The sequence below is a fragment of the Microtus pennsylvanicus genome, chromosome 12, assembly GCF_037038515.1.
Source record: "Microtus pennsylvanicus isolate mMicPen1 chromosome 12, mMicPen1.hap1, whole genome shotgun sequence".
Lineage (NCBI taxonomy): Eukaryota > Metazoa > Chordata > Mammalia > Rodentia > Cricetidae > Microtus > Microtus pennsylvanicus.
In genome coordinates this window covers 17,631,434-17,657,147 of record NC_134590.1, presented here as the reverse complement: position 1 = coordinate 17,657,147, position 25,714 = coordinate 17,631,434, and the positions used below count along the sequence as shown (strand labels likewise).

The 25,714-nt window shown below is 36.4% G+C and overlaps 1 protein-coding gene across 1 annotated transcript; it reads right to left on the bottom strand.

The window, feature by feature from the left end:
• Window positions 1-15,911: 15,911 nt before the first annotated feature.
• Window positions 15,912-24,682, bottom strand: LOC142832274 (UDP-glucuronosyltransferase 2B7-like). The gene is made up of 6 exons (XM_075942642.1): window positions 23,946-24,682; window positions 22,961-23,109; window positions 22,011-22,142; window positions 19,938-20,025; window positions 18,131-18,350; window positions 15,912-16,358 (listed from the first exon to the last, which is right to left on the bottom strand). Exons 1-6 carry the CDS (start codon window positions 24,667-24,669, stop codon window positions 16,082-16,084), a joined length of 1,590 nt encoding a protein of 529 aa, XP_075798757.1. The 5' UTR covers window positions 24,670-24,682; the 3' UTR covers window positions 15,912-16,081.
• Between the last annotated feature and the right edge of the window lie 1,032 nt (window positions 24,683-25,714).

Genomic DNA, 25,714 nt, shown 5'->3' with positions numbered 1-25,714 from the left:
CTTTTGTGGCATCTGGGCAAGGGCGCATGCGATTGCATTGGCTTTGTCTTCTGACATGTTGCTGACCATTGACCCCAGAGAAAACACCATGACACCATGCTCTCCAGAGGTCTGGACAAAGTCTTCCATTTCCTGTGAAAAGAATTTGCTCCATGACAAAATATAGCTGTAGAATAATCACTTCTGATACCTCTATGAAAAAACTATGAGAATTAAAATTGAATTGTCTCTAGGACTATGTAGAATGGTGGTCTTAAAACATACAGAAGACAAAAATGGCAATATCAAAGAGTGAACTTCAAAGACATCCAAACAAACTGTATTCACACATTGTCTAACAGACATTCTAAATATTTTTCCTCCAGCAAAATTAAAAATCAAGAGTGAAAGCACATCCTATGAAATAGTCATAAAATTATAGATTCATTTACAGGCTTTCATCTTATAGAAAGTGTAATTTTTTCCCTTGTTATTTTATTTTCTCCTATAATGGCTCTTTTGATATTATTAACTAGTGTTTGATGAAGTAATATTTATGTTGTAGTACGTACATATGTGGTATTTACACAAACTTCCTACAATGATTAATAAAATGTTTTGGTTCTTTGTGACATAATCATAACATCATGATAAATATATATCATTTAATAATTTTATAATATTGTGTATGAATAGGGTATTTTCAGACCTATCATCCACAATTTACTTGTTGGAGAGAAACTATGTCTCTGTTGTTTGTTCCAGATATCTTTTACCTTGGGTGTATATTCATCATGGCTTTTGATGATTAACAGTTTCTGATTGATGAGTTTAACATTCAGATTTCTAACTGCAATTCTCTTGTGCGTCCGTTCTGCACAATTTTGGGACTTTTCCTAAGCCTTAGCGGTGTGTTCCATATATGTCTGGCAAAATTATTTCTGTGAACTGATAGTAGGAAGACTTACACCCAAACTGTGTAATTCTGGTGAATAAAATGAGACAGTCAAACCTTTTGTCCCACAATGCAATAAAAATACTTCAAAGCCTGTTTGCTACAATTAACTCACTGACAGGATGATTTGGGCAGATGAGCTGCCTTTGTATAGATAGACTAGCGGAACTTTCACAGATAATACACAAGGACAAAATTGCAGCGCTTCTGGATTTGTTGTATCAAAGCCTTCCTGAGATTAAAGAGTCCAAGAAGTGCCCTGAACTTGTCCTGCCTGTCCTTGTGGGAGACTCTGCACTCTGCTACTCCAACCTGGAAGGCTAGTACCACGTCCTATATACGTTCACCTCAGTTTAGTGATACTAGATCTTGGCTTAGGAGACTGTTTATGCATTAGCCCCAATATTTGTGTAACTAACAGATAGAGGTTATTAACTGATTTAACATCTCCCTGAGCTGGCATGGCTTTCTCAAATACCAGGGGCCAGAGTGGCTAAGAGGTGTCCGGACCCACATTTTCTACAAATAATTACAGGGGATTTCCTTTGATCTTACCACATAGGGTAGAAGACAAATCTTTAGACTTAAAACGGTTTTATTGCCAGTTTACGTTTGGCGAATGTGTTGATAAGAATCAGCACTGTATGTTTCCTCCTACCATCCTCGGGTTGCTATGGTTACTCACGGTTTTGCAGGGCTCCACAGAGGTACTGGGAGCCAAAAGGAGCTCCTGTGTCTTGCTTTATTCGCGTTTTATTAATCAGAGACTTTTAGTTTATTTATTTAGCCACTCTGTGTAAATATAGACTAGTATACTAAATTCTCTTTTCATCGTTAGCTTTTTCCTTGGTTAATTTTTTCTTTTTATGACCTCTTTCCTCTAAGAGATAACCCCACAGCCACAGATGCATTCCTGAGCCATAAAAGTAACTGACAAGTTGCTGCCTTGGCTCTTATCCATCTCCTACAAATGATTTGTGAACATGAGAAAATTGCCTTGCAACCTTTCTGTTGCCAAAGAATTGCTGACTGTATGTGTATAAAAGTTGTAGACAGAACTGAATGCTGGGAAGAAGGGCAGAGTGCGAGATGCCATGGATCTCCTGTCTGAGACAGAGGCAGGTTCACAGTCATGTGGCGATACACAGATTACTAGAAATGGTTTAAATTGACATGTAAGAGTTAGCCAATGAGAAGTTAGAGCTAATGGCCAAGCTGTGTTTTTATTTTGGGTGTAAGCTAGCTGGGCTGCCAGTACAAAAGGCCACCCTCCTTGTGCAGCATTGACAATTATCTCAATTTTTCTCAGGGTCTCCTAAAGATGCCAGTACCCCATGCCAGCAGGAAACAGTTTAGAAAACATGACACTCACATATCCAAAAGGTGTGGTGGATGATTTTTGGTAACTCAATGGATTATTAATGTTTGTCATTGTTTAGAGTGGTTAGTTGCAAGTTGTTACTGGTCATGGTCAAGAAAATACTATTCAGAGGAGGTTAGACTCAGGGATCTCTTTCCAAAAGAAAAAGGGAGAATAGGAACGGTGGTAAAAATCTTGCAGATTATTGAATCTAATTTAATTCCCAACATAACTATTAATCTCAAGAAAATCTACATTGTTATGGATTTTTGTATATCGATACAAAGTTAAAGTTATCTTTTTTAACTGTATATCTATTTCTGCTTTTGTTTGATATATTTTTGTATACTGATATAAATTTAAGATTATTTTTGTTACACTGTACCTATATTTCTATTTTTTTCTTTAAATTATTGTACCTATGCAGCTCATTTAAAATGTAATTTAAAGTTTTAGTCCTTGAAAGGAATTTAGGATACTAAATAAATATACGTTAATATTTAATAACTCTTAACTATCAAATTTATAGTCATATTAGGTATGTTTTCAAGATCATACAGAGATATATTTTAGATTGGTAGGTGATCATCCAACACTTCAGAGAGCTACAGAGGCTTTAATAGCCTAAGGATTTTCATAACAATGAGATACATCTGCTCCTGGCAGTACTGATCTACATCAGAGAATATGACGGGCATCAAAGAACCTCCATATTGAAGTTTGTTTCTTTGTGGCAAAATCTAGCCATTTGGGCAAGAAACTGTTCTTGCCTCAACTGCTGATAATATGGTGTCCAAACTGGCAAAGTCAGACACACAAAAAAGTGACTGCTAGGACAGTCTTTAAAATTTCCTGGTTCTTAGAAAAGTCTGTCGGATATTCTAGGCTTTTAGGTCAAAGCTGGAAGCCCCGACGTTGCAAAGGAAACTTGGATGACTGTCCAGGCAGCCAGCTGTTTCTGTCATTTCTTGCATTGTTGGAAGTTGCTTGCTCTGCAGTTCCTGCGTACTCAGGTAATACTCTATCCTTCTCAGGTCTTTGATGAGGGTGAAAGCTGGATTGCTACAGTTACAGTTTTTCTTAATAATGTCTGAAAGTATTTAGGTCAGAAACTTTGGATTCTTTAGGAGAGGACAACTAATGGAGTAATTTCTCTCAATTTGCCAATTATAAATGGACTGGACATTTTCAATATATTTTTTACTTGATAATTGTTGTATGTAGTTTCATTATTAACTTATAATAATAAGTTAAGGTTAATAGCCCTTCTTTCTATTTAAACTTTACCTGATAATCATTCTTATTCTATATAGTTTTCTATGTTATAACTATGCCTTTTTCCTTAGACAGAAAGGGGGAAATGTTATGGGAATTTTGTTTATGTTGGGGTCTGGTGTCCAATTGGAGTAGAGCATTGGTTTGAGATGTGGGGTTCATATTCAGCTGGCCAAAATTTATCATGGAATTCCCTGGCAGATGCTGGACAAGTGGAAGTAAGTTTCTCAGAAGAGAAAAAAGGTTGGGCCTTGGGTTTTCACAGCTTTTTGTGCTGAGAAGTAGATGGAGGTGGTGAGTTGCAGTCTCACAGTTATCTCAGGTTTTTGTCTTTAATTTCTACCCCTTAGTTTTATTTTTTAAATAAATGGTCAAAGAAATCACAATAGAAGTGCATTCACTAATTTCAGGAAATATAACTAATAATATGAATTTAAAAGTAAGAGAAAGAATAATAAAACATAATAAACAAGGCCTGAAAGATATCTTAGTATTTAAGAGCATGCACTCTTTGCATGGACCAAGTTTGACTCCCATACCCACACTGAGCTGTTTCTAACTGCCTGTAACTCTGGCTTCAGGGAACCTGATGCCTCTGGCCTCTCTGGATGCCTGCATTCAAATGCACTTACAAACCCAAACACATAATTTAAAATAAAATAAATCTTAAAGGAAAAGAATGAAGATCATAGTCGGAAATACTAATTCTCTACCTCGCTGATCTTCAACTTCCACAGCTCCCAATAGTCAGCTAAGTGGCCCTGAGTTGTCAGTAAATGGAAGCAAAGGATTGATACCACCTTATTTTAGGCCCATCTTCATCCACAATTTATACTCTAACAACTTTGTTTCTGATGATTTTCTAGTCACAATCACCCATCTTGTTTTTTATAAATATTGTGATTTACCATGTTTATGTCCATTTTGATATCATATTGAAAGACCCTCAGAGAGGACTTTTTCTCTGATGAAGACCCCAGAACAAGGACACTCCAAGACCAGGCCACAGGATGCAATTAGCAAGAGGTTTATTGAGTAAATACAGGTACCTGTGGACGGCAAAGTCTTTCGGAGAACTTCCGCGCCTGCAGACTGGCGGGAGGTCTTTTTATAGGGAAGAGCAAAAAGCAAGTTTACAGAAGCAAAAGCGTGGTTATGGGAATGAGGCGGGGGCATGAATGGTTTCCTCTCTCAGCATGGGTGTCAGCAAAAGTCATCCTGTTCCTATCTTATAGATATCCTGTTTTGCAGTCAACCTGCTTTGTTGATGTAATATCTAATTGACATCCTGCCTTGCAGTCTTCCTATCTCATAGACATCCTGCTCTCTCAAGCACATGGGATGTTCTTACGAGAGCAGGCTGGCTGCTGATCCGGAGAATTTTTTTAAAGCAAACCAGGGAGCATGCTAGCTGCGGGTTTTGAGGAGGGGGTCTGTAGGGTCTTTCAATATCATTACTTTTGCACACTGCATGTAGTTACGATTGGCTTTCGACTTATAAATTTTGCTGTTTATACCTAGAATTTCTAGTTAATTATTATCTTTTTATATCATTGATTGATTCAGTTCCTTCATTTGTCAGTTTCTCTGAGTCACATCTATCATTGCTTGGGAGCTCAGTTGTTTTTTCTCTGACCTGAGACATTAGCACAAACTGTCCACAAGGGGTCAGTGTAGCTACTGAAAAAGAAAAGACTGCCTCATAAACTTAAAAGATGGCTGGCTAATCAACAGGGTCCCTCTTTCCACCTTTGGTTGGCCTGCAACTCACTATTTAGGCCAGATTGTCCTCAAACTCACAGAGAAGCTACCTCTGCCTCCCATTGCTGGTATTAAAGGAATACACCATCACCTGCCTAACCTCAAAATAAAAAAAAAGTAAAAGGCTTATATATAATAGCCACTGAAGTAAGAGACTCAGGTTGTCTCAATCCATTTCTCTTTTCCTTGTAGTCAGAAACTAATGTAAAATATTTGCTTCTCTAATCTTAATTATTATAACCTAATAAAAATCTTGTATTGAAATTTAGAATTTACCCTATTCGGTTCATAATGGCAATTTCCTAAGGTTAATTTGAAACCCAATTTGAAGGTAATTGAAACATTGAGGTTGATTGTGTACTTTTTAAAAAAAATATGTAACCCTATGCCTGATAGCAGCCTATATTTTGGTGGACATAGTCCTTCATAGGGAGCTTGTAGATGGAAGTTTCTGTCTCACAGCTGTTCAGTCCCAAATAAACACACAGAGACTTATATTAATTATAAACTGTTTGGTCTATTTTTCAGGCTTATTACTAACTACCTCTTATAACTTAAGTTAGCCCATCATTCTTATCTCCATTTAGCCATGTGGCTTGGTACCTTTTCCCAGTAATGCATTCTCATCTTTCTTCCTCTGCATCTGACTGATGATTACATCGCAGCCTCTCCTCTTCCCAGAATTCTCCTAGTCTGGTTGGCCCATCTATACTTCCTGCCTGAATACTGCCCAATCAGTGTTTTATTAAACCAATATGAGTGATAAATATTTACAGTGTACAAGGGCATTAGCCCACAGGATGGATTCTTGGAATTACCAATACCATTCTACGTATGCTGATTGTGAAACAAAGTACAATATAAAACTGAGTTTGATTTATTACCCATTAGGCATCATAGGGGTAGTGATTTAGCCTTTACTGATGTTTCCTGGTAATAATATTTTTTCCTGGCTTTGAAGAAGTAAATGCTGGACAGGCTGCAAATTCACAGAGAAGACGAAGACGTGAGGTCCTCCATACTATGGCAAAATCCTGGGCCCTTCCCTCATCTGCATCAGCTCCTCTAGCCATCCAGCAGGCATTTTTTTTTTTTTTGCAGCTAGTCTGCTCCAATAATCCATCCCATCAATCAGATCCTGGAAGATACAAACCCCACTCTGCCACCAAACCCTCATATCCCCCTTCACTGCAGCAGAACTCTGAAACACAGGCTGAAGATTCACAGAGAGGACCCAGAGGTAGGCTGCTCCAACACCCCCACTCCATTGATCAAGCTTTGCAAGCTACAAGTTTTACTCCACCCCCAAACTTCTTACATGAAGGTGTTCCTAATACGGTCTCCTAATAATGAGTGTGACAAAGTCAAACCTGGCCATCTCTTGTCACCAAAAGACGCTTACAGTATCTGAATTGGGTTGCATCAAATTGAGTTGTTGGAAGCAGGGAGGGGTCCCATGGAAATACCAAAATAACCCAGACCATTGCTTAGACAATGTTCTGTTCTCTGCAAACTCACTACCTGGCTCCATAGCTGAGGACAACACCCACACAACTCATTGAACTGGAGTAGTCAAGATAGTGCTTACACGGAGCGTTCATCCCTACATTGTAATGGCTTTGGTATGGGAAAATACTATGCGTGATGACAAAAGAGAAATATAAATACTAACATAGCCACAAAACATTTGACCTACTATCTGTCCTTCCTGCATGATATGCCAGGGCAATGGTGGCACATAACCTGTGGGAGTAGCCAACCAATGTTTTATTTAACTTAAGGTCTGAAGCACTATTAATAAAAGTTCAGGGTCAGAAATTGGGGTTCAACCTAAAGATCCAAAAAGAAAAACAGGAAGCCACTGGCTTTTACCGTGACCTCAGCCTGAAATCAGCCTGAAATAGCGATCCTGCATTCAGGAATCTCAGAATAAGACTGTGTCTGAGAACTGTCTCCCCATGTCTTATATTCCTCTATAGGGCTGGTATTAAAGGTGTTCACCACTGGGATTAAAGGCATGCCCCCCCAATTTCTATAAACTAGTGTGGCTACTGATTAAAAGTGAGTGCCATTGTGATTACTGGAATTAAAGAAGCATGTCATTGTGTCTACTGGGATTAAAGATGCATGTCATTGAGGCTAATGGGATTAAAGGTGCTATCATAACCTAGTCTATAAGGCTGATCAGAGGGACTTTTTTATTCTCAGATCTTCAGGCAGTCTTTATTTATTAAAATGTAATTGAAATGCCACTACAGAGGTCCATTCCCCAAGACAGAAATCATAACCAACACTCTTTGGTGACCAAGAACCAGAGACTTGATAGCCCAGAGAGCTAGGGTAAAACCCAATAGCACTATCTAGAGAAACACAATGACTCTCAGTAATATTCTGCAGTACTCATAGGTCAGTGCATATTTAGTTATCGTCAGAGATGCTTCTTTCTGCAGCAGATAGGAACAGATCCACAGCCAGACATTATGCAGAGAGATGGGGTATGGATGGAGAGAGATGGGAGAGAGAGAGACAGAGACAGAGAGAGACAGAGAGAGGGGGAGATAGAGATAAAGTCCTTAAAACAGACAGTTCTAAATAGGATGCCTCCAATACATGCTTCCCCTTAGAGCTCAGGGAACTCGAAGGAAGAGGAGGAGGAAAAAGCATAAGAGTCAGGAAGAATGGAGGACATCAGGAGAGCAAGGCACTATGAATCAACTGAGCAAGGATGATATCAATTCGCAGAGAGTGAAGCAGCAAGCACAGGGCCAATACAGATCAGAACCACTTCCTTTGCATGTACATTATAATGTTCAGATTTGTATTTTTATGCGACTTGTGGTTGTGTGAATCAGTAGGTCTTTGATGCTTGTGTCTGTAGACTGAGTTACAGACTGAGATGCAGTCTCCAAATATATACAATGAACTGAGGAATATTTTCAAAAGCTGTGTTGAAATAGAAAACTAATTAGTGAAAACAAATCTTTTCATATCTCAGTGCAATAATAAGATTGATATGGCTGGGGCTGGAGAGATAGCTCAGTGGTTAAGAGCATTGCCTGCTCTTCCAAAGGTCCTGAGTTCAATTCCCGGCAACCAAATGGTGGCTCACAACCATCTATAAACGAGGTCTGATGCCCTCTTCTGGCATGCAGACATACATACAGACAGAATATTGTATACATAATAAATAAATAAATATTTTTTAAAAAGATTGATATGGCTGTAATTCTGTAGTGATATGAGCAGTGGGCTGTGTTCCCACCCAGCTCCCGCACGACTAGCTTAGACCCAGAATAATTACAAGGAAACTGTATTCTTCTAAATACTGTTTGGCCCATTAGCTCTAGCCTCTTACTGGCTAATTCTTACATCTTGATTAACCCATTTCTATTAATGAGTGTAGCACCACGAGGTGGTGGCTTATTGGGAAGGATCTTAACCTGCATCCATCTTGGAGAGGAGAAGTATAGCATGTGCTTGACTCAGCTTTCTTTCTCCCAGAATTCTGTTCTGTCTTCCCCACCTACCTATGTTCTGACCTATCAGGCTAAGCAGTTTTCTTTATTAATTAACCAATGAAACAACAAATAGATAGAAGACCCACCTACATCATAATTCTAATCGCATATAAATTCCATGAGATGTTGATTAAAATGAAAGCAGAAAATAGCTGGAATTTTATGCTATTTAGGCAAAAGTGGGTAGTATGACTTAAGTACATGACAGCCAAGGAGCACAATTTGTCTGTCACAGATGCAGAGGAATGTATGGAGTACATGCATAATTTCAGGGGCATATGATATATTTTGCTTAGTTAGCCTCTGGAAAGATTGTAGAAGAAACCTTGGCAAATCTTAACATGCTTACCTGATATAAATCTGCAGGGAAGTAAAATCAAGAGATTGATGAGAAAAACTATAGGGATTATCACTTATTCTAAACACATATTTTGCAGCCTCATTGGTTTAGTGAGTGAGATGACCAATATGGCTGCCACCCTTTCCCACATCTGCAAACACATACACATCCTCAGGGGAAATCAACAATGAACAAGACACTCAGTCAACTCTATAAAGAACAGATAATATCTACTGGTTCTTAGCATGCTAGGATATTCTGTGATTGTATTATTAAAAAGTGGGTTTTTCTTAGAATCCAAAGGATCGATGGACTTTAAGGGTAGAGGTATAAATGTATTTATTCATACTGTACTGTGATTTTCTGCTTTTAACAATGACCAGAAAGAACAAAGCATAAGAGAACTTTGGCTTCTTGTAGACAGTAGCAATGAAGGACGAAGTGATTCTCTGTGTACACTTACAAGCCACTACTTTGGTGGCCAAGCATTAGCTGCCTCTGCTACAGCATCTATTTTTCTAAATATAAGACTTGAAAAAATATTTTAGAGATTTAAGTGAAAATCATTACTTAATAATTTGAATAATCATCATCCTAAATGTATGATACCTTCATATACTTTGTTTATATTCTGCACTCACATTCTGTGAGAATTTTCTGTTGAATCTCCTTTGGTGAAGTTAGAATAACCTTGGCTTTTCTCAAACTGCTGAATCACGATGACACTATTCAGCATCACACTCAGAGAAGTGACATCTTTTAGCGGTTGATAAAAGGGTAATCATTAACTGCAAATACTTGGTCTTATAAGGTGAAATCTGAGAATGATTAATTAATAACAATGATTATAGTCTAAAAGCCAGAAAGGCCTGAAATCATGTACTGCAGATCTAAGAGATCAAAGCTGGCAGCCCAGACTGTTATACCTATCAAAACTTTCAGTAACATAACAGACACTGAGAAAATGCAGAGAATCATAAGAATATACTTTAAAAACCAACTGGAAGGTGTAGAGGGAAGAGAAACTGTGCTTGAGATGTACTGTATGAGAAGAAAATAAATAAATAAATAAATACAAAAATAAATACATGCAACCCCCTCCAACCTTCCAAAAAAAAAAACCAAGCAATTAAACAAAAAGCCCTATGACTTTACCAAATTGGAAAATTTAAAGAAATGGTAATTTTTTGATAGGTACTCAGCAAACTTACACCAAAATCAGACAGGAAATTTAGATATGCTTAATGATAGATTTTATGCTTAAAGAGTATTAGGAAGCAGCCTTCCATTTAGGACATTTGTATTATCCATTCTTTAACTCATATTACATTCAATCTATAACTTATTGCATGAAGCACTTACTTAAGAGTTGTATACCCTCACATTGATGTCTCAGCTTCATCCATCATCTGGGTGGGCCCTAGAGAAGGGGGTATTGGGAGGTATAAGTATTGTCAGTTCTAAGTTTCCTAAATATACTTGTGAATGTATGTGTGGGGTTATCCCTTTTGCAATAAACCTGAATAGTCTCAAAAAAATGAACTCAAGATTGTTAGGAGACATTTGACTTCTTGTGGAACAAGGCCTGAGATTAGCATGAATGGGTCTCTTTGTGCTAAGACTCTGGAGGCCCTGACCCAGTTGGCAAGAACTCTGGACAGCTTGCTACATGATTTTGGGCATGTGTAGGAGGAGGGTTCTTGTTCTTCCAAGCTGCCCAGCTAACTTGGACCCTAAATAATCATACAAACTGTATTAATTAAAAACACTACTTGGCCCATTAGCTCTAACTTCTTATTGGGTAACTCTTACATCTTAATTTAACCCATTTCAAGTAATCTGTGCATCACCACGAGGTTGTGGCCTACCAGCAAAGTTTCAGCATGTCAGTCTCCAGCAGATACATGGCTTCTCTCTGACTTCATCCTTCTTTTTCACAGCACACAGCATAGCTTTTCCCACCTAGTTATGTTCTTCCCTGCCATAGGCTCAAATCAGTTCCTTATTCATTAAACAATAAAGCAACACATAGACAGAAGGACCTCCTACACCAGTTATGACTCTGGGAACATGTGTACCAGGTGATTTCCCTGTTTTCACGATGCTAGCCATAGCCATCTTTCTGAAAGAGTCACAGTAGGTCATGAAGGTATATTTGCTGGAATCTACTGGAAAGGATACTTTTAACCACAACAGTTTTTGAAAAATGTTCTTAAATAGATTATATTAAGAGTTAATGGGAACATTCAAGGAACAGGGAATGAAGCAGAACCACAAAAATTATTTCCAGTTACCTATGCCAATATCCCAAGAAGTTATGGAAATACAACAAGGGACACACAGTACCAACTATTAAGTGTAACTTTCTACCTACACCATCAATGAAAAACCCTGGTATGAACCCCAAAGGAGATAGAGTAGTACAAAGTGAAGAAAAGATTGATCCAGGTTTGACTGGTGAGTTGATCATGAGAACCCAGACTCTATCAGATGAAAATATTAACCAGAAGAGACAACTGTCTCTCACCCTGCATGAGACAATAATCACATATGCTGACAACTAGGTACACTGTTCTACCTGTAAGTGGACAGGGTTAGAAAAGTTTCTTTGTAGCTTGCAAGATTGCTTATGCTTCTAACAGTAGAGATATAGACCAAAAAGGTAGTAACTACTGGTGCAAGAGCTGTTGGATGCAAGGGGAAAGAAGTAAGTAACAAACCGGTAATTACTGTAACCATTTCCCGAAACTTAGATAGCAATACTGGTCATATAAACCATTGAAACTATATAAATAAAGAGCCTAGTCTATCCGAGGCTATCTGTTTGAACAACAGGTGGCCACAGTCTCTCTTGGTGCCAACTTCACATATCCATCCCATGTTATCAAACCCATATGGAGTAAGGCTTTCAGCATGTGATTATTTTAATTCTGTTTTGAATTTATAGTTCCTGTTTTAGTCCTGTTTTTAAGTATTACTGTTAAAAAGAAAATTAATGCTGACTAGAAATTTTAGAAATGAATAAGGTTACATCATTTCTAGCCTTTTATATGACAAGTAACCATTTTCCATTCTAAAATACTTTTAATAGATGACTTATTTAAAATATTCTAAACCAGTTTTAAATTAATTTTGTGTGGCATTTAAACTGAAACAATTTAATATATAATTGGTTTTCCAGAGTGTATAAAATTTATCTTCATGTGTAGATTGAGATGATGTATTTGTTTCCCAGCTGTTTAGACCCAAATAATCACATAAAACTATATTACTATATACTACTGTTTGGCCAATAGCTTATGTATATTTCTAGCTAACTCTTATATCTTATTTTAACCTATTTTTTAAATTTTTGAATTAACATGAGGTTGTGGCCTACTGGTAAGGTTTTGCCTGGCTGCTGGTATCTTTCTCCTTTTGTAGCTACATGGCATCTCTCAGACACCATCTACTTTTTCTCTATGTATGTGTTCAGATTTCCCTCCTGGTTTTACTCTACTAAGCAATTGGCTGAAACAGCTTCTTTAATAACCAGTGCTAATAATACACATTCATAACATACAGAGGGGAATCCTACATCATCTCCCCCTTTTTGTCTAAACAAAAGGGTAGGTTTTAACTTTAACATAGTAAAATTACATATAACAAAGCAGGTATCAGGCAAGAATTACAAATACAATATTGTTTGAATCTAAAGTTTCATATCTAATTTATCTTTTAGTATAGCTAAGGAAAACTATAATTATAACTATCTATTCTTCAACTCCATCAAAGACCCCAGAAGGATATAATATTACCTAAGTTAACAAGAAGTGCACTGTAAGCAACTTCTAAAACTCTAGATTAGGCAGAGAAATTTTGTTGCCTGGATAGTCACCAAAAGTTCTGTAACATTGGGGCATCCATATTCAGACTACAGGCTTATAGTATCTGGCAGACATTTTCATGAAGCAGGAAGTTTGAAGAACTGTTTCAACTTGTAATGGCAAAGTTCATCAGTAGCGCTCTTATGTCTTTTGTAAAACATCTGGCAGTTCTTTCATGAAGCAGGAACCCTGAAGGTCTCACCTTTAGGCAAGTTCAGCAATCATTTTTCTGTGGGTCCTACATGTCCAGTTCATACAGCATACAATCAAGCAGTCCAGGAAAGAGCAGTTTCTTGCCCAAATGGCTAACAAACTCCATAAGGAGCCTTTTCAATGCCCAGCATCCCCCTGAAGTAATTGGTGCTGCTAGGACCACATGTGTCTCATTGTCATGAAAAGTCCTAAGTTCTTATAAATTTTCACTGCCATATTCTGTTAGTCTTTGAAAGGTTTGAAGAATACCTATCCATCTGAAAAATATGTCTATACATCTAGAAAATCTAACTAACATGACTACAAATGACTATTATAGGTCACAATTAATCTGCAATTTTTAATTTAATTTAACATTAAAGTTTTAAATGAGCTCTTTATACATATCTTAAGCAAGAATAGAAATCTATAATACAAAAATTGACATTAAATTTGTATCAATAAATGAAGACCTATACCAATGCAAAGGTGTCATCTCTATAGCATATTCCTGTTTAGATAAAAAACATTTCTGAACAATATTTGGGAATTTTGGCATAGTTATTTCCTAACTACTTACTCCTTTTCTTGAGCAAAGTATTTTTGGGAGTTCATGGAGACTGTTCTGGTGGTCTTGGTCCGTTAAACCACATAAGTCTGGAAATAACACACAGGTTCTTATTCTCTGTGGAAACAAAAGCAGAACCTCTTTTCCAAAGCAATATAACTGTAGACTCAAATTTTGAAGTCAGGATACCTTTAATATATATATAGCTTAGCAGTCCCCAGATTCAAATGTTTCACTGCAGTCACAAAATTAATAGAATACATGATAGTATACATAATCCAGACATATAGATATATATTTATATACACATTGCTTTATATATATTGCTTTCTGTGTAAAGACTTCAAAATTCTAATAAATGTAAGAATTGCTTTATCATATGTCATGAAATACTGTGACTATCTGAATGTTCTCTTGTGAATCTGTCTCCATAGTTGGACGTGTGTATGTGTGTGTGTGTTTGTGTGTGTGTGTGTGTGTCGATGTGTCTTCTTTCTCCAACTGACCCCATATAACATGTAAACACTGTTGAGCATTATCTGAATACTTCACTCTAGCATTTATGGTGGATGTTTGCTTTGTTTGGTTTCTTTCAACCTATTTGTGGTTTCCAGCATTTACTGTCATGACACATGTATATACTTTAGGTCAGACCATGTAATAGTACATAACATAAAATCACAGCTACACTTTACCTTAGATCATAAAAGATGATGGCATGGGAAATTCAAGGCAATTAAGATCCTATGTATGCATGTATATGTATTTATCAGTACATAATATAAATAAGTCAACATTGTCTGCTTTTTCCATGGTATTATTGTTATGAATTCTAGCATCAATTATTTTTTAAATATTATTTGCTTACCTGAATGTTCTTTTGATTTATAAAGAGTGATACTTGAATCTTTCTTGAGTTATTAAAATGTACCTTTTCACACAGAAAGAGGTTCTTTTTATTTAGTTTTATTGTACTCCATTTATTTTGTAAAGTATTCTCAGTTATGAAGTAATGGCTTCAGGTATTTGAAGATATGGCAAATTTTTAAGATTTTAACACTCTATCCCTTAAAGCCTAAACAGTATTACATGTGGGGAAGGGAGTTTGCTATGAGATTTTGTCAACTAGAAATATCAGAAGATACTCCCATAAAGTTTGACCGACATGACTTCTCAAATGTGAGCTGAACAAGGATACCCATAGAAATGCCACAGTGGGTAGAGAAAAGTCAACATTCAACATAAAGAAGTATAGGGAAGTCAAGAAAACTGAGAGTTGGAGAGGGTGGTATTTCCAAGGAAGAGCATACCAATTGGTTGCCCAGTGCCAGACGGGTAATCCTGAAAACATAGATAAGCATTTTATGGACTGAGCTGGTTATATTTAGGAATATGTATACACACATACACATGCACAAACACACACACACACAGACACACACACACACACACACACACTTAGTGATAAAGAGGCCATGAATTTGAAGAAGAGAATGGAGGGTTCTATAGAAGGACTTTGTGGGAGAAGAGTAACAGAAAATATGTGATTACACATTATTTTAAAAATGCAATAAAATATAACAAATTCTTGAATCAAAATTCTTCAGTTAATTTTTTTCTATTTGTTTTCAGGTAATTTTATTGAAACTTTATTTATGTACATAGTGTGTGGGATCATCTCCAGCTCTTCCTCTTCCTACTCCAAACTTTTTTCCCTACTCTCAATCCATCTGGGATTCATAAACATTTTTTTATAATTATTGTGGTTTAATGCATGTATATATAATACCCACTGAGTCTTATCAACCTTATCATCTGTATCTTTCTGTTCTTCTGTATCTTTCTTTCTGGAGCATCCATTTATATATTCAATTACTGTGTCTTAATTTGTTAGTTTCTTATCCTCAAGTTTCTATAAAACCCATTAAGTATTGAAAGTATATTTTTTTATGATTTCAACTGCAGCACTTTTTAATTTCATTGAGTTTCAGAAACTGCTGCAAAAGTGGTTAGGGACAAAGCCTGGATCCCTTCTGTCTTAAAAATATAAACTTAACTACCCATCCTATATAAGCCAACGAAAGAGAACAGTAATGGTGAGAGAAGAAAAAAAAACTTTATTTGATGTGGTCACACTGGAAAGATCAACATATAGTTCTAGAAGCCTCTACTGTACTTGCCCAGTTCATCTGGGAGTGCTTAAGAAATTTAGGTATATATAGGGCTAGAATTGAATGAAATAGTCTTGTCTTCTTTCTTAAAGAGTACTATTCCTTTTTATTCTTTTGCTTCTTTACAAAGAATCGGTAAACAAACAAGCAACATTTTATAGTGAGGAAAATCGTAGCTGCCACACAGGCCAGGAGGAATCCAATCACATCCAGAGAGTAGTACTGGTACCAGGTGAGGTTAAAGGCAAGAGGCTTCAGGTGCTTGGCCCCTTTGTGGCGCATGACATACTCAACCCAGAAGACGGCTCTGTCCAGGGGCTTCATGGGCTGGTCATGGTGAATGGTTGATAACCACATCACATTCTTTTTATAGCTAAAGGAAAATATGATGGGTATTAATTTACAGAAAGAAAAACCATATGTGTATAAATATGTGTGTATCATAACGATGATTACATGAAATATAAAGAAAATTCTGTGTTTATCACAGTAAAGATCTTCTTAAATAATGTATTATCTAGAACTTCTTCAACACACAGAATTTAAATATACAAGAAATGCTAGGAAAAGACAAATATTTGTAAGTAAGAGATCAGACTCAATTAGGACCCCAATGCAAAATAAACAAAGTCAAAAGGAGCTAGCCTTTGGGGTCTTGAAACACGAGTAATTAAGGAAGCAATTTCTAGTGTAGCTGGTACAGAACAGTAGAACAATTTGGATGCACAACGATGCATCATTTTCACTGTGGTCCATATCTGGGCAAAGCTGTTACAGAGTTGGGTTTAATGAGGAATTTGTATTGACCACTTATTAGTGCTTATGGGTTATAAATGTAGGTGTGCAGTGATTGTTCTTTTAGTGGATTCTTAGTCTTTTAATAAATTTCTCCTTCTCTTTTTAAACTTTTAAATGGAAATAATAAAATTAAAATTTCTCTATTCAGGTGAAATTGTTTTTTTTTTATTGATTTTTATTGAGCTTTACATTTTTCTCTGCTCTGCTTCCTGCTTCTTCCCTCCTCTTCAACTCTCCCCTAAGTTCCACATGCTCCCATTTTACTAAGGAGATCTTGTCTTTTTCTACTTCCTATGTAGATTAGATCTATGTATGATTCTCTTGACACTTGGAATACTGTGAATTATTCTTACTGTAAGCAAGAATTAGAGTAAATACTTGCAATTGCTGTTCATGCTTTTCCTTTATGTATTATTTTAATGTTGAGACTCTTCAATTTTTACACTAAAACATTGAAGATATATTTGATTCAAGTGGTGAAATGATTATAGACCATAATGTATGGGATAGGAATCTAGATATGGACATTGCTCGTCAAGTGTACAGTTTAGCATGCTGAATTATAATAGAGTACCAATGGCGATAGAGGCAACTTCCTTTCTTATTATTTATAATATACTGGAGAATAGCAGCCAAAAATGCAGAGAAAAGTAAAAGCTTTTCAGACAAAGGCAGAAGTAGTAATACAGTTGTTATCCAGGAGATGAGACCTGTAATAAGGATCTTATACAGTTTACTGAAGACCAATTCTGTATGTGTCATAAGCCTTCAAAATCACCAATGAATCAAATTATTGTCAAACACAAATTTGTAAGATTCAATATAATTGGAAGTAGAGATTAATTTTTATCTTACTGATTTACAGAAAGCCATTTTGAGGTGATTTTTTAAAGTAAAAGAAAAAATGGTGGCCATGCTCATTTGCTTCACTCAACTTCAACTCTCAGTACTTACTTGAACAAATCTGTATTTACTCTAAAATTAAACCTTTGACAATTTTTGTTTTATTAAAACAGCTCTAAAGTACTTTGGTCTTGGCTGTTGGCACATGCTTTCTATTCTACAGATTTGTATGATGAAAGAGGAGGATGTCAAGTTAAACTCAGACATTGTCTAAAACAAAAATAATGAGGAAACACATTGATATTCCCTCACTAATGCAGATGATTGAACTTATCATTATTTCTTTGTCTAGGTTATTTTCTGCTCTCCGGAACTCTAGTGAGAAATTATTTATAATAGATAGGCTAGTGACAAGGCTCACTGTTAGATTAGTTGCGCAGCATGCATGTTTAAAGTTCTTTGTTCCAGTACAACACAAATAAATAAATATATGTTTATACTCACGACGGATTGTTAATGACTTCCTTTAGGGCATTAAGCAAATCTGAACTTGTCATTGTATGAAAATCTACTGAAGCAGCTGCTCCTTTGGCCACCATGTGAGCAATGTTATCATATTGTTCTGCAAACAGAGGGATGCCAACCATGGGGACCCCATGATGAATTGACTCATAAATGCCATTGGCTCCACCATGAGTTACAAAAACTCTAGTTTTTGGATGACCTAGGATCAGAAGAACAACAGAAAATATACTAATTAGAGCTCTTAGATATAAGTAAAAACCTGTAATCAAGTGGTCAAAGGGTCAGTGTATTTTTAACATTGAATAATACAACTTTTGGGTATATATCCAAAGGATGCTCAATTGTGCCACAAGGACATGTGCTCAATATGTTAATAGCAGCTTTGTTTGTCATAGCCAGAACCTGGAAACAACCTAAATGCCCCTCGAATGAAGAATTGATGAGGAAAATATGGTACATTTACAGAAAGAAGTACTACACAGCAGAAAAAATAACGACAGCTTGAATTTTGCTGGAAAATGGATAGAGCTAGAAAACATTATTTTGAGTGAGGTAACCCAGGCACAGAAAAACAATTATCACATGTACTCACTCATAGGTGGTTTTTAAACACAAAGCAAAGAAAACCAACCTGCAAACCACAATCCCAGAGAACTTAGACAACAATGAGGACACTAAGAGAGACTTACATAGATTTAATTTACATGGAAAATAGAAAGTATAAATAAACAATAAGATCTCCTGAGTAAATTGGGAGCATGTGGACCTTGGGGGTGGGTTGAAGAGTGAAGGGGAGAGGTAGCGAAGGGAGCATCCAAGAAATCTCACCAGTGTGATTGCCTAAATAAGACCTGCATCATGAAATCTCCTGTTGACCTGCCAACATAGATGGAGAAAATTTCACAAAGTCCTAATCTTATAGGGAAAACTGTAGATAATCAATGGCTGTCAAGATGGGAAGAGTCAGGTTTCTCCAGGATGACATCCCTGATCTATTATCCAATATTCCATTGTCAGCCCTAAACATGTGTAAATAACAAGCAACAAAAATTGGACCTAGTGAGATGATAAGATGGTAGAGCAAAAAGGAGAAAGAAGGCTGAAAATGGTGATAAAATATAGTACTTACATATGATTTTCTCAAAATTTATGTATTTCACAAGGGAAATCATAGCTAACACATGTACTAAGTCTAACACAAGGTTTATAGGGCATTCAGCACAATCATGACAACCTGATTATTATATTGTGCCAGGACAACCATGGCAATCACAGTGCTGTATTGTAGCTATGCAGTGGTGATGCACATCTTTGATCCTAGCACTCAGGAGCCAGAGGCAGGAGGATCCCTGTGACAGCCTGGTCTACAAGAGCTACTTCCAGGACTGGCTCCAAAGTTACAGAGAAACACGGTCTCGAAAAAATAAAAATAGATTGTGGTATTGTTGCATGATAAACCGTGTGAACTTTTTGTGATGGGTAATATGTCATTAGTCATTAATGTTTCTTATGATTTTTGAAAAATTCCTGCTTTAGAAAAGGTAACAGGTATAAAATTGAATATGTAGAAGGCAAGGTAAGAAGAGAATGCTTCCTGTGAGAGGCAGCTTCTTTACAATGCATATTTTGTTCCTGGAATACAAATGCCAGCTCACATTTCAATCTCTTTCAAGCAAAACATATTTAAAAATTGGTTTTATTTTTGATTTTTCTAAAACAAATCAGTTTGCTTCCTATCGAATTTCAGCGTGTGACTTATTTCAGTGCTTGCTTCCCAGAGTCTCACCTAGAAGGTCATTCTGGGGGATCCACTTGAAAATCCTGGTATTGGGACCTAAGGTATCTGGTTTCATACCATCATATCTCCAAAACACCTGTTGGAGGTTAGACATAATTTGTTAAATTTTAAAACTGAAAATATAATATTTTAGAAATTAGGCAGTGATTAGCTAAATGCCATTCTTATCTCTGGTGTGGAAAAAAGGTAAAGAGACATTAGACAATAAGAACTATCAAAACATAAGTCAGAGTATGGAGCAGCATCTATGTTTCTTTTTACATTTAATCAGGTCTAATGGCATCATGATTTTCGATGTGCACACATGAGAGAGTTAATGAAACATGAATATATTTAAGAAAAGTTTTTGTTTATAAATTAGCTGCAAGGAAGAATAATTAAACTTTATGTGTATTTACTATAATTCTTCTAATTTTCCATTCTTAGTTTTATGCCTGTTTAAAACAACCACAGATCTTACTTATATTCATTTGTCCTATGTTATTTTAATAGAGTTTGACACTTATTTTTGTTATTCATTAATTATTTTCAGCAAATATTCCATATTACAATTTTCTCTGTTTACTAGTTTTTTGGAAAAGGTACCACCATGGATAATCAGAGAATGGAGTTCTCAGTCAATTCCATCCTGGCCATAATCTCACAGAGTGTATGTGTTTAGGTTGTTCACTAACTACCAGTAACTTGGTTACTGGCATAAAGCTCCCATGGTTGATTGCAACTTTCTGCGTGTTGAGAAGGTGCTGCTTCCACCACAGAAGTAACAACCGCAGGAAATTACTGACATAATTTCTTGAATGAATAAAATATTAAGTCTCATATTGCTCATTTTTGGTTGAGGCACTGGTTTTACTTAGGAATTACAGGGAGTGCAGAACACTTCATCACAGGAGTCATATCACTGTTGCTTATTCTGGATATTCCTTTCATACGGGAAAGGAACCTGCTGTGCTGATCATAAGTGCCAGTAGCTGTAGAAAGCATTCAATATCCTAATGGTGCTGCATCTGACCCATATGATAGATGGCAAAGCACTTCAGGGTTAATGCACTGTGTGAAATGCCAAGCAGTTCCACGGGCACAGCACAAAATGGTGCTCATGTTAGAAATCCTAAACCACCCTTGTAAATGCGAACTTCACCTACATGTTCAATAGCTGTTTGCCACAATAAATTTAAACTTTTCTTCAGGATCTCAGGGAAAACCAGTATGAATTATTACAGGGAGATTTCATGGGATGGGAAGCTAAAATCTAGTTCCTACATACTCCAGATTAAAGTTCAGATGTGGTAAGTTATCTTCATATACCCTATGAAGAGAGTCAGCTGGACCTTTTCTGGCATCAGTCCTGTTTCTACTGGATTATCTCTTAGTTCCCTTTTCTTCCTAAATGAGACACACTTTACTCTTCTGGGTTAGAGACAAAGTGCCATAGACACTTTACATCGTCCTGTTTTAGGTTTAGCAGATTCAAGAATGGCTGATCCTTCCTTTCTTTTTTATCAATGAACATGTTAAAAAAGCACTGAGATGGTGAGCTGTTTTCTCCCTTTCTTTGAAAAGTCTTCTGAGTGGTAACTAATGAAACCTAGTCCGGCATTCTCATAAAGAGAGAAGGGAAACCTGGGAAGTCAAGATGGCTACAGCAGGTCTAGAAGTCTACTAATGTACTGCAAACATTTTTCAGTATCTGCCAATAAAGTTTTTACATAAAACTTCATTTTTCCCTGAATGTCTAGATGCAAACAAGGCTCAAGAAAAAAGTTTAAATGACCACTGATAATTTCGTTTTTCTTGTGTAGTTTTGCTCCCAGTATCATAAGACTAGAGAAGTTTAGATTTGCACTCACTCATCACGCTTCCCTGTGATCACGATGTTTATGTCACTGTTATTGTCATCAAAACACATTCTGTAGAATCTGCCATCTTTAACTTTGTTTATAACCCGACTAAAGGCAATCATAATACTTGGTTTTATATAAAGGGACCTTCCAGTGTCACCCCTTTCCAGACTTTAGTAAACTAAGTAGATAATTGCCTCCCATGGGGACCTCATTTTACCTTTTGTGGAATCTGTGCAAGAGCTGATGCAATTGTGTTAGCCCTTTCTTGTGTTGTGTTTTTGATCATTGATCCCAGAGAAAACACCACAACACCATGTTCCCCAGAGCTCTGTGCAAACTCTTCCATTTCCTGTGGATACAGAAATAATTTTATTATTGAAAATCGATAGCAGAAATGCTATTCAAATTGCTACTAAAAGAGAAGAGAAATGAAGCATTATAGGAAAATAAGTGTCACTGATGAAGCACACATAAGACAATCATTGTTGTCTTAATCACCCTGTACTCATGGGAATCTGCACTATGTATATTCATATAGTTGAGCAACAAATACACCAAGTATTATCTTATGAAAAATTTTAAGCTGCATCATGTACTTACAAATGGTATACTTACAAATTTTACTACACACACACATATATATATTTACGTGTATATATATACACAATGCTATATATATATATATATATATATATATATATATATATTTAAAAACAAAAAAAACAGATGTGTGTTAGTCACTAACAAATTTTGCATGAGTAAGCATCCCTTATTATAGCATTGAATAATGATGTTTCCCCAAGGTTCTCAGGTAAGTCTATAAATGAAAGAAATGCATAGGTTTGTTACTGTTTTAACTTTGAACATCTTTTGGCAAGATTTTCTTTTCTCCACTCTTTATTCACTGGAATAAAACTAAAAAAAAATGATGTAGAGTCGGGCGGTGGTGGCGTACGACATTAATCTCAGTACTTGGGAGGCAGAGGCAGGCAGATCTCTGTGAGTTCGAGGCCAGCCTGGTCTACAAGAGCTAGTTCCAGGACAGGAACCAAAAAAGCCACAAATAAACCCTGTCTCGAAAATCCAAAAAAAAAAAAATGATGTAGAACCATTTTTAACTGAAATGAAGTAAAATCAAACAAAACTAAACCAAAAGGATTCATTTACCTCAGGCAAGGGTTTAGCAGGTTTGCAATGCAGTCCTCCAACAAACTCAATGTTTGGTAATTTTGGGCGAGGAAACTCTAAATCCCAGTAGGAGCGAATAAGCCACATTTCTGCTTTCTTCATTGTGTCAACCATAGTAGTAGGTCTTCCTAAAAGGAGAAATGAGAGTTGTGGGTGGAAGAGTACAATGATCATGAAAGTGTTGTCACGTGAATAAAATAATATTGTCTGAAAATATTGGAATAATTTTACTCAAAGAAGCAAAGTAAACATTCATTAAACAAATGCATTAAATTTTTCATAAATGCAATTGAAGTGTAATTTATCCTTGGTTTATAAAATATATGTATGTTAAAGGTGAGCTGAGATGAAATGCTTGTTCTATTCATTATAGAAGCCATAATGTCCCTATGTACTGCTATGCACCTTGTTCTTTGAAGCACCAGAAAACACATGCAAAAATGAAAGAACACTCTATATCTAGGGACAAGCTATTCCAGCATACTTATGGACACAAGTTTTACAGGAATCATGTTAGTTTCTACAACAATCAGGCTTTTCCTTGACTCTTGGTTTTCTAAGAGCATTATGTGGGTTATGCCTGTAAGAATTTCGTGCATATGTCTCTACTTTTTGTTTGTATTAGTAGTGCAATAAGATGTATTTCTTTGTAAAAATATTTACAAATACTATCTGGAATGTTCTCAGAAAGTTTGAGAATAGGAATTTTTGCTCTTGCTTCATTGGGACTTAACTTATTTAAACCAGAGACCATGACTGGCAACAATACAGAACAAACGTGTTTGGATGCAAACTTCAGTAGTCTTTAAAATGAAGGTTTGGAAATGATGCTGTAGTGATATTGTTACACAATATTAATATTTCATTTAATAATTTCAGCAAGAAAGATGTATTTGTACCTAAGAATACTTTTCAGAGCAATGCTATTTAGGCCCTCACCCTTGTGATGAAAAATACAACTTACCTAAAATTTCACTGAAAAATGGATCCCAATCCTTAGCAGGAAATGACTCAAACAAAAAGTCAAAATAAAACAAACATATCATATTTTCTACTCTCTCCATGAAGGACATTTGACCACTTAACTTTGACGTAATTATAGGGACATAAGAAGGAGGGAATGAAAGTCCTGCACTAAACTTTTCTAATCCATAGCCATTATCAAAGCGAAGACTATACATAAAGGGTACTTCGAGTACCTCAGCTATCAGCTCACCACAGGGACCAATAGCATCTGAAAAAACAACATCAAACTTTGATTCCTGTAGTTTTGCCATAACTTGTTTGTTTGAGACTACTTTTCTACAAAGGTTTAAAGTAAAATCAGAATATTGCCCAAATAGTATGTTAAATGATGGGTAATATCTCCAACATGAATCTTTTGGAACATCATATATCCACCTATTGACCCATTCAGTAAAAAACTTTTCTACTTTGTCATTATTGGTGGTTGTAGGAAATGTCTCATATTTAAGACCAGATGCTTTTTTGGGATCAAGAAAGACAGAAGATGAAGGTCTCAGAACTGTCACTTCATGTCCTCGTTGTACAAGTTCATCCAGAATTATCTTCAGATTCATCCAGTGACTGTATTCCATTGGCCATACCAACACCTTCCCACAGCTCCCAGATCTGAAGTAGCAAGTCATCTGCAGGAGCAGCAGAGCAGACATCCACTTCACAGGCATCCTGGAGAATCAAAGTCCTCTGTTCACAGTGTGCCCCTTTCTGTCACTATTTGTGCTTTTAACTACAAAGGAATTAGCCAAGAAGTTAAAATATAACTTGCATTGCTCAAACCTGTTATTGAACCACCATCAATATGTAGAAGGACAAAAGAGGGAAGGCTAATTTAATTGCTATCTTTTTACATGAGTATGTTTAAAGCCTCTTTTATGATGAAGTGTTTTCAGTAAGCCAGGAGGTGATGACTGTGTGTTCAATTATCTATGCTACATAGATTCTAGAATAGTCCAAAATGTTCCACAAAACATTTTAGTGAGAGGAATCATGTGGCTGTTCTCTGAATTTCCCTGTCAACATAATTGAATGCATATTAATTTACAAAGTTGATAATAATTTCTCCCATAGTAGAGATCAAAGATTTTTGTAACAATGTTGATGTTATCATTTGTATAAAATTCGCCAACTTAAACTCTATGCCAAAGTTTTATAGTATATTTGCAATAAGGCATAAACACTTTGACTACCAGTTTGGGAGAGTTTCATGAGAAGTAGTAACCTTATTTGGTTCTATTTTGGGAAAGCCAAAAAACCTGGCAAAGTGAAACCAGCCATTCCACTGGCATGTTCCAGAAAGGACCAAAGTGTGGAAGGACATGGCGAGATTGTACATCATAAGTGTAAGGGGCAGAAGTAGTAGATGGCTGGTGCAGAACATTATTCTCTGGACATCCAGAACCATTGCACATATGAATCACAGTGGGTGTGGCTGGATTCAGAAGATATACACAAGTTTAACCAATCCATAATCCAAGAATGGATAAGGGGGCACGTGAAGTCCCATGCCTACCTGAGGAGGTATTGGTAGATGATGGCTCCTGGGGAGGAAGAGTCATAGTTCCAGACTTGAGAGGGGTAGGCATATCCTAGCAGATGTATTTATACCCCCCACATAATGGCAATATGTGTAAGTGAACTCAAGGGATTTCAAAAATGCATTTCTGAAGTTAGGAGTGAAAAACAGGATAGAATAGTGGGGAAAATGGATGG

Excerpts from the sequence above, each read along its gene's own strand:
- LOC142832274 (XM_075942642.1), bottom strand. The coding sequence starts at position 24,669 with ATGCCTGTGAAGTGGATGTCTGCTCTGCTGCTCCTGCAGATGACTTGC. Across the intron at positions 23,110-23,945 it reads ATTTTTCAGTGAAATTTTAG|GAAGACCTACTACTATGGTT; the intron begins GTAAGTTGTATT and ends TTCTCCTTTTAG. Across the intron at positions 16,359-18,130 it reads GAAGTCATTAACAATCCGTC|CTATAAAAAGAATGTGATGT; the intron begins GTGAGTATAAAC and ends ATTTTCCTTTAG.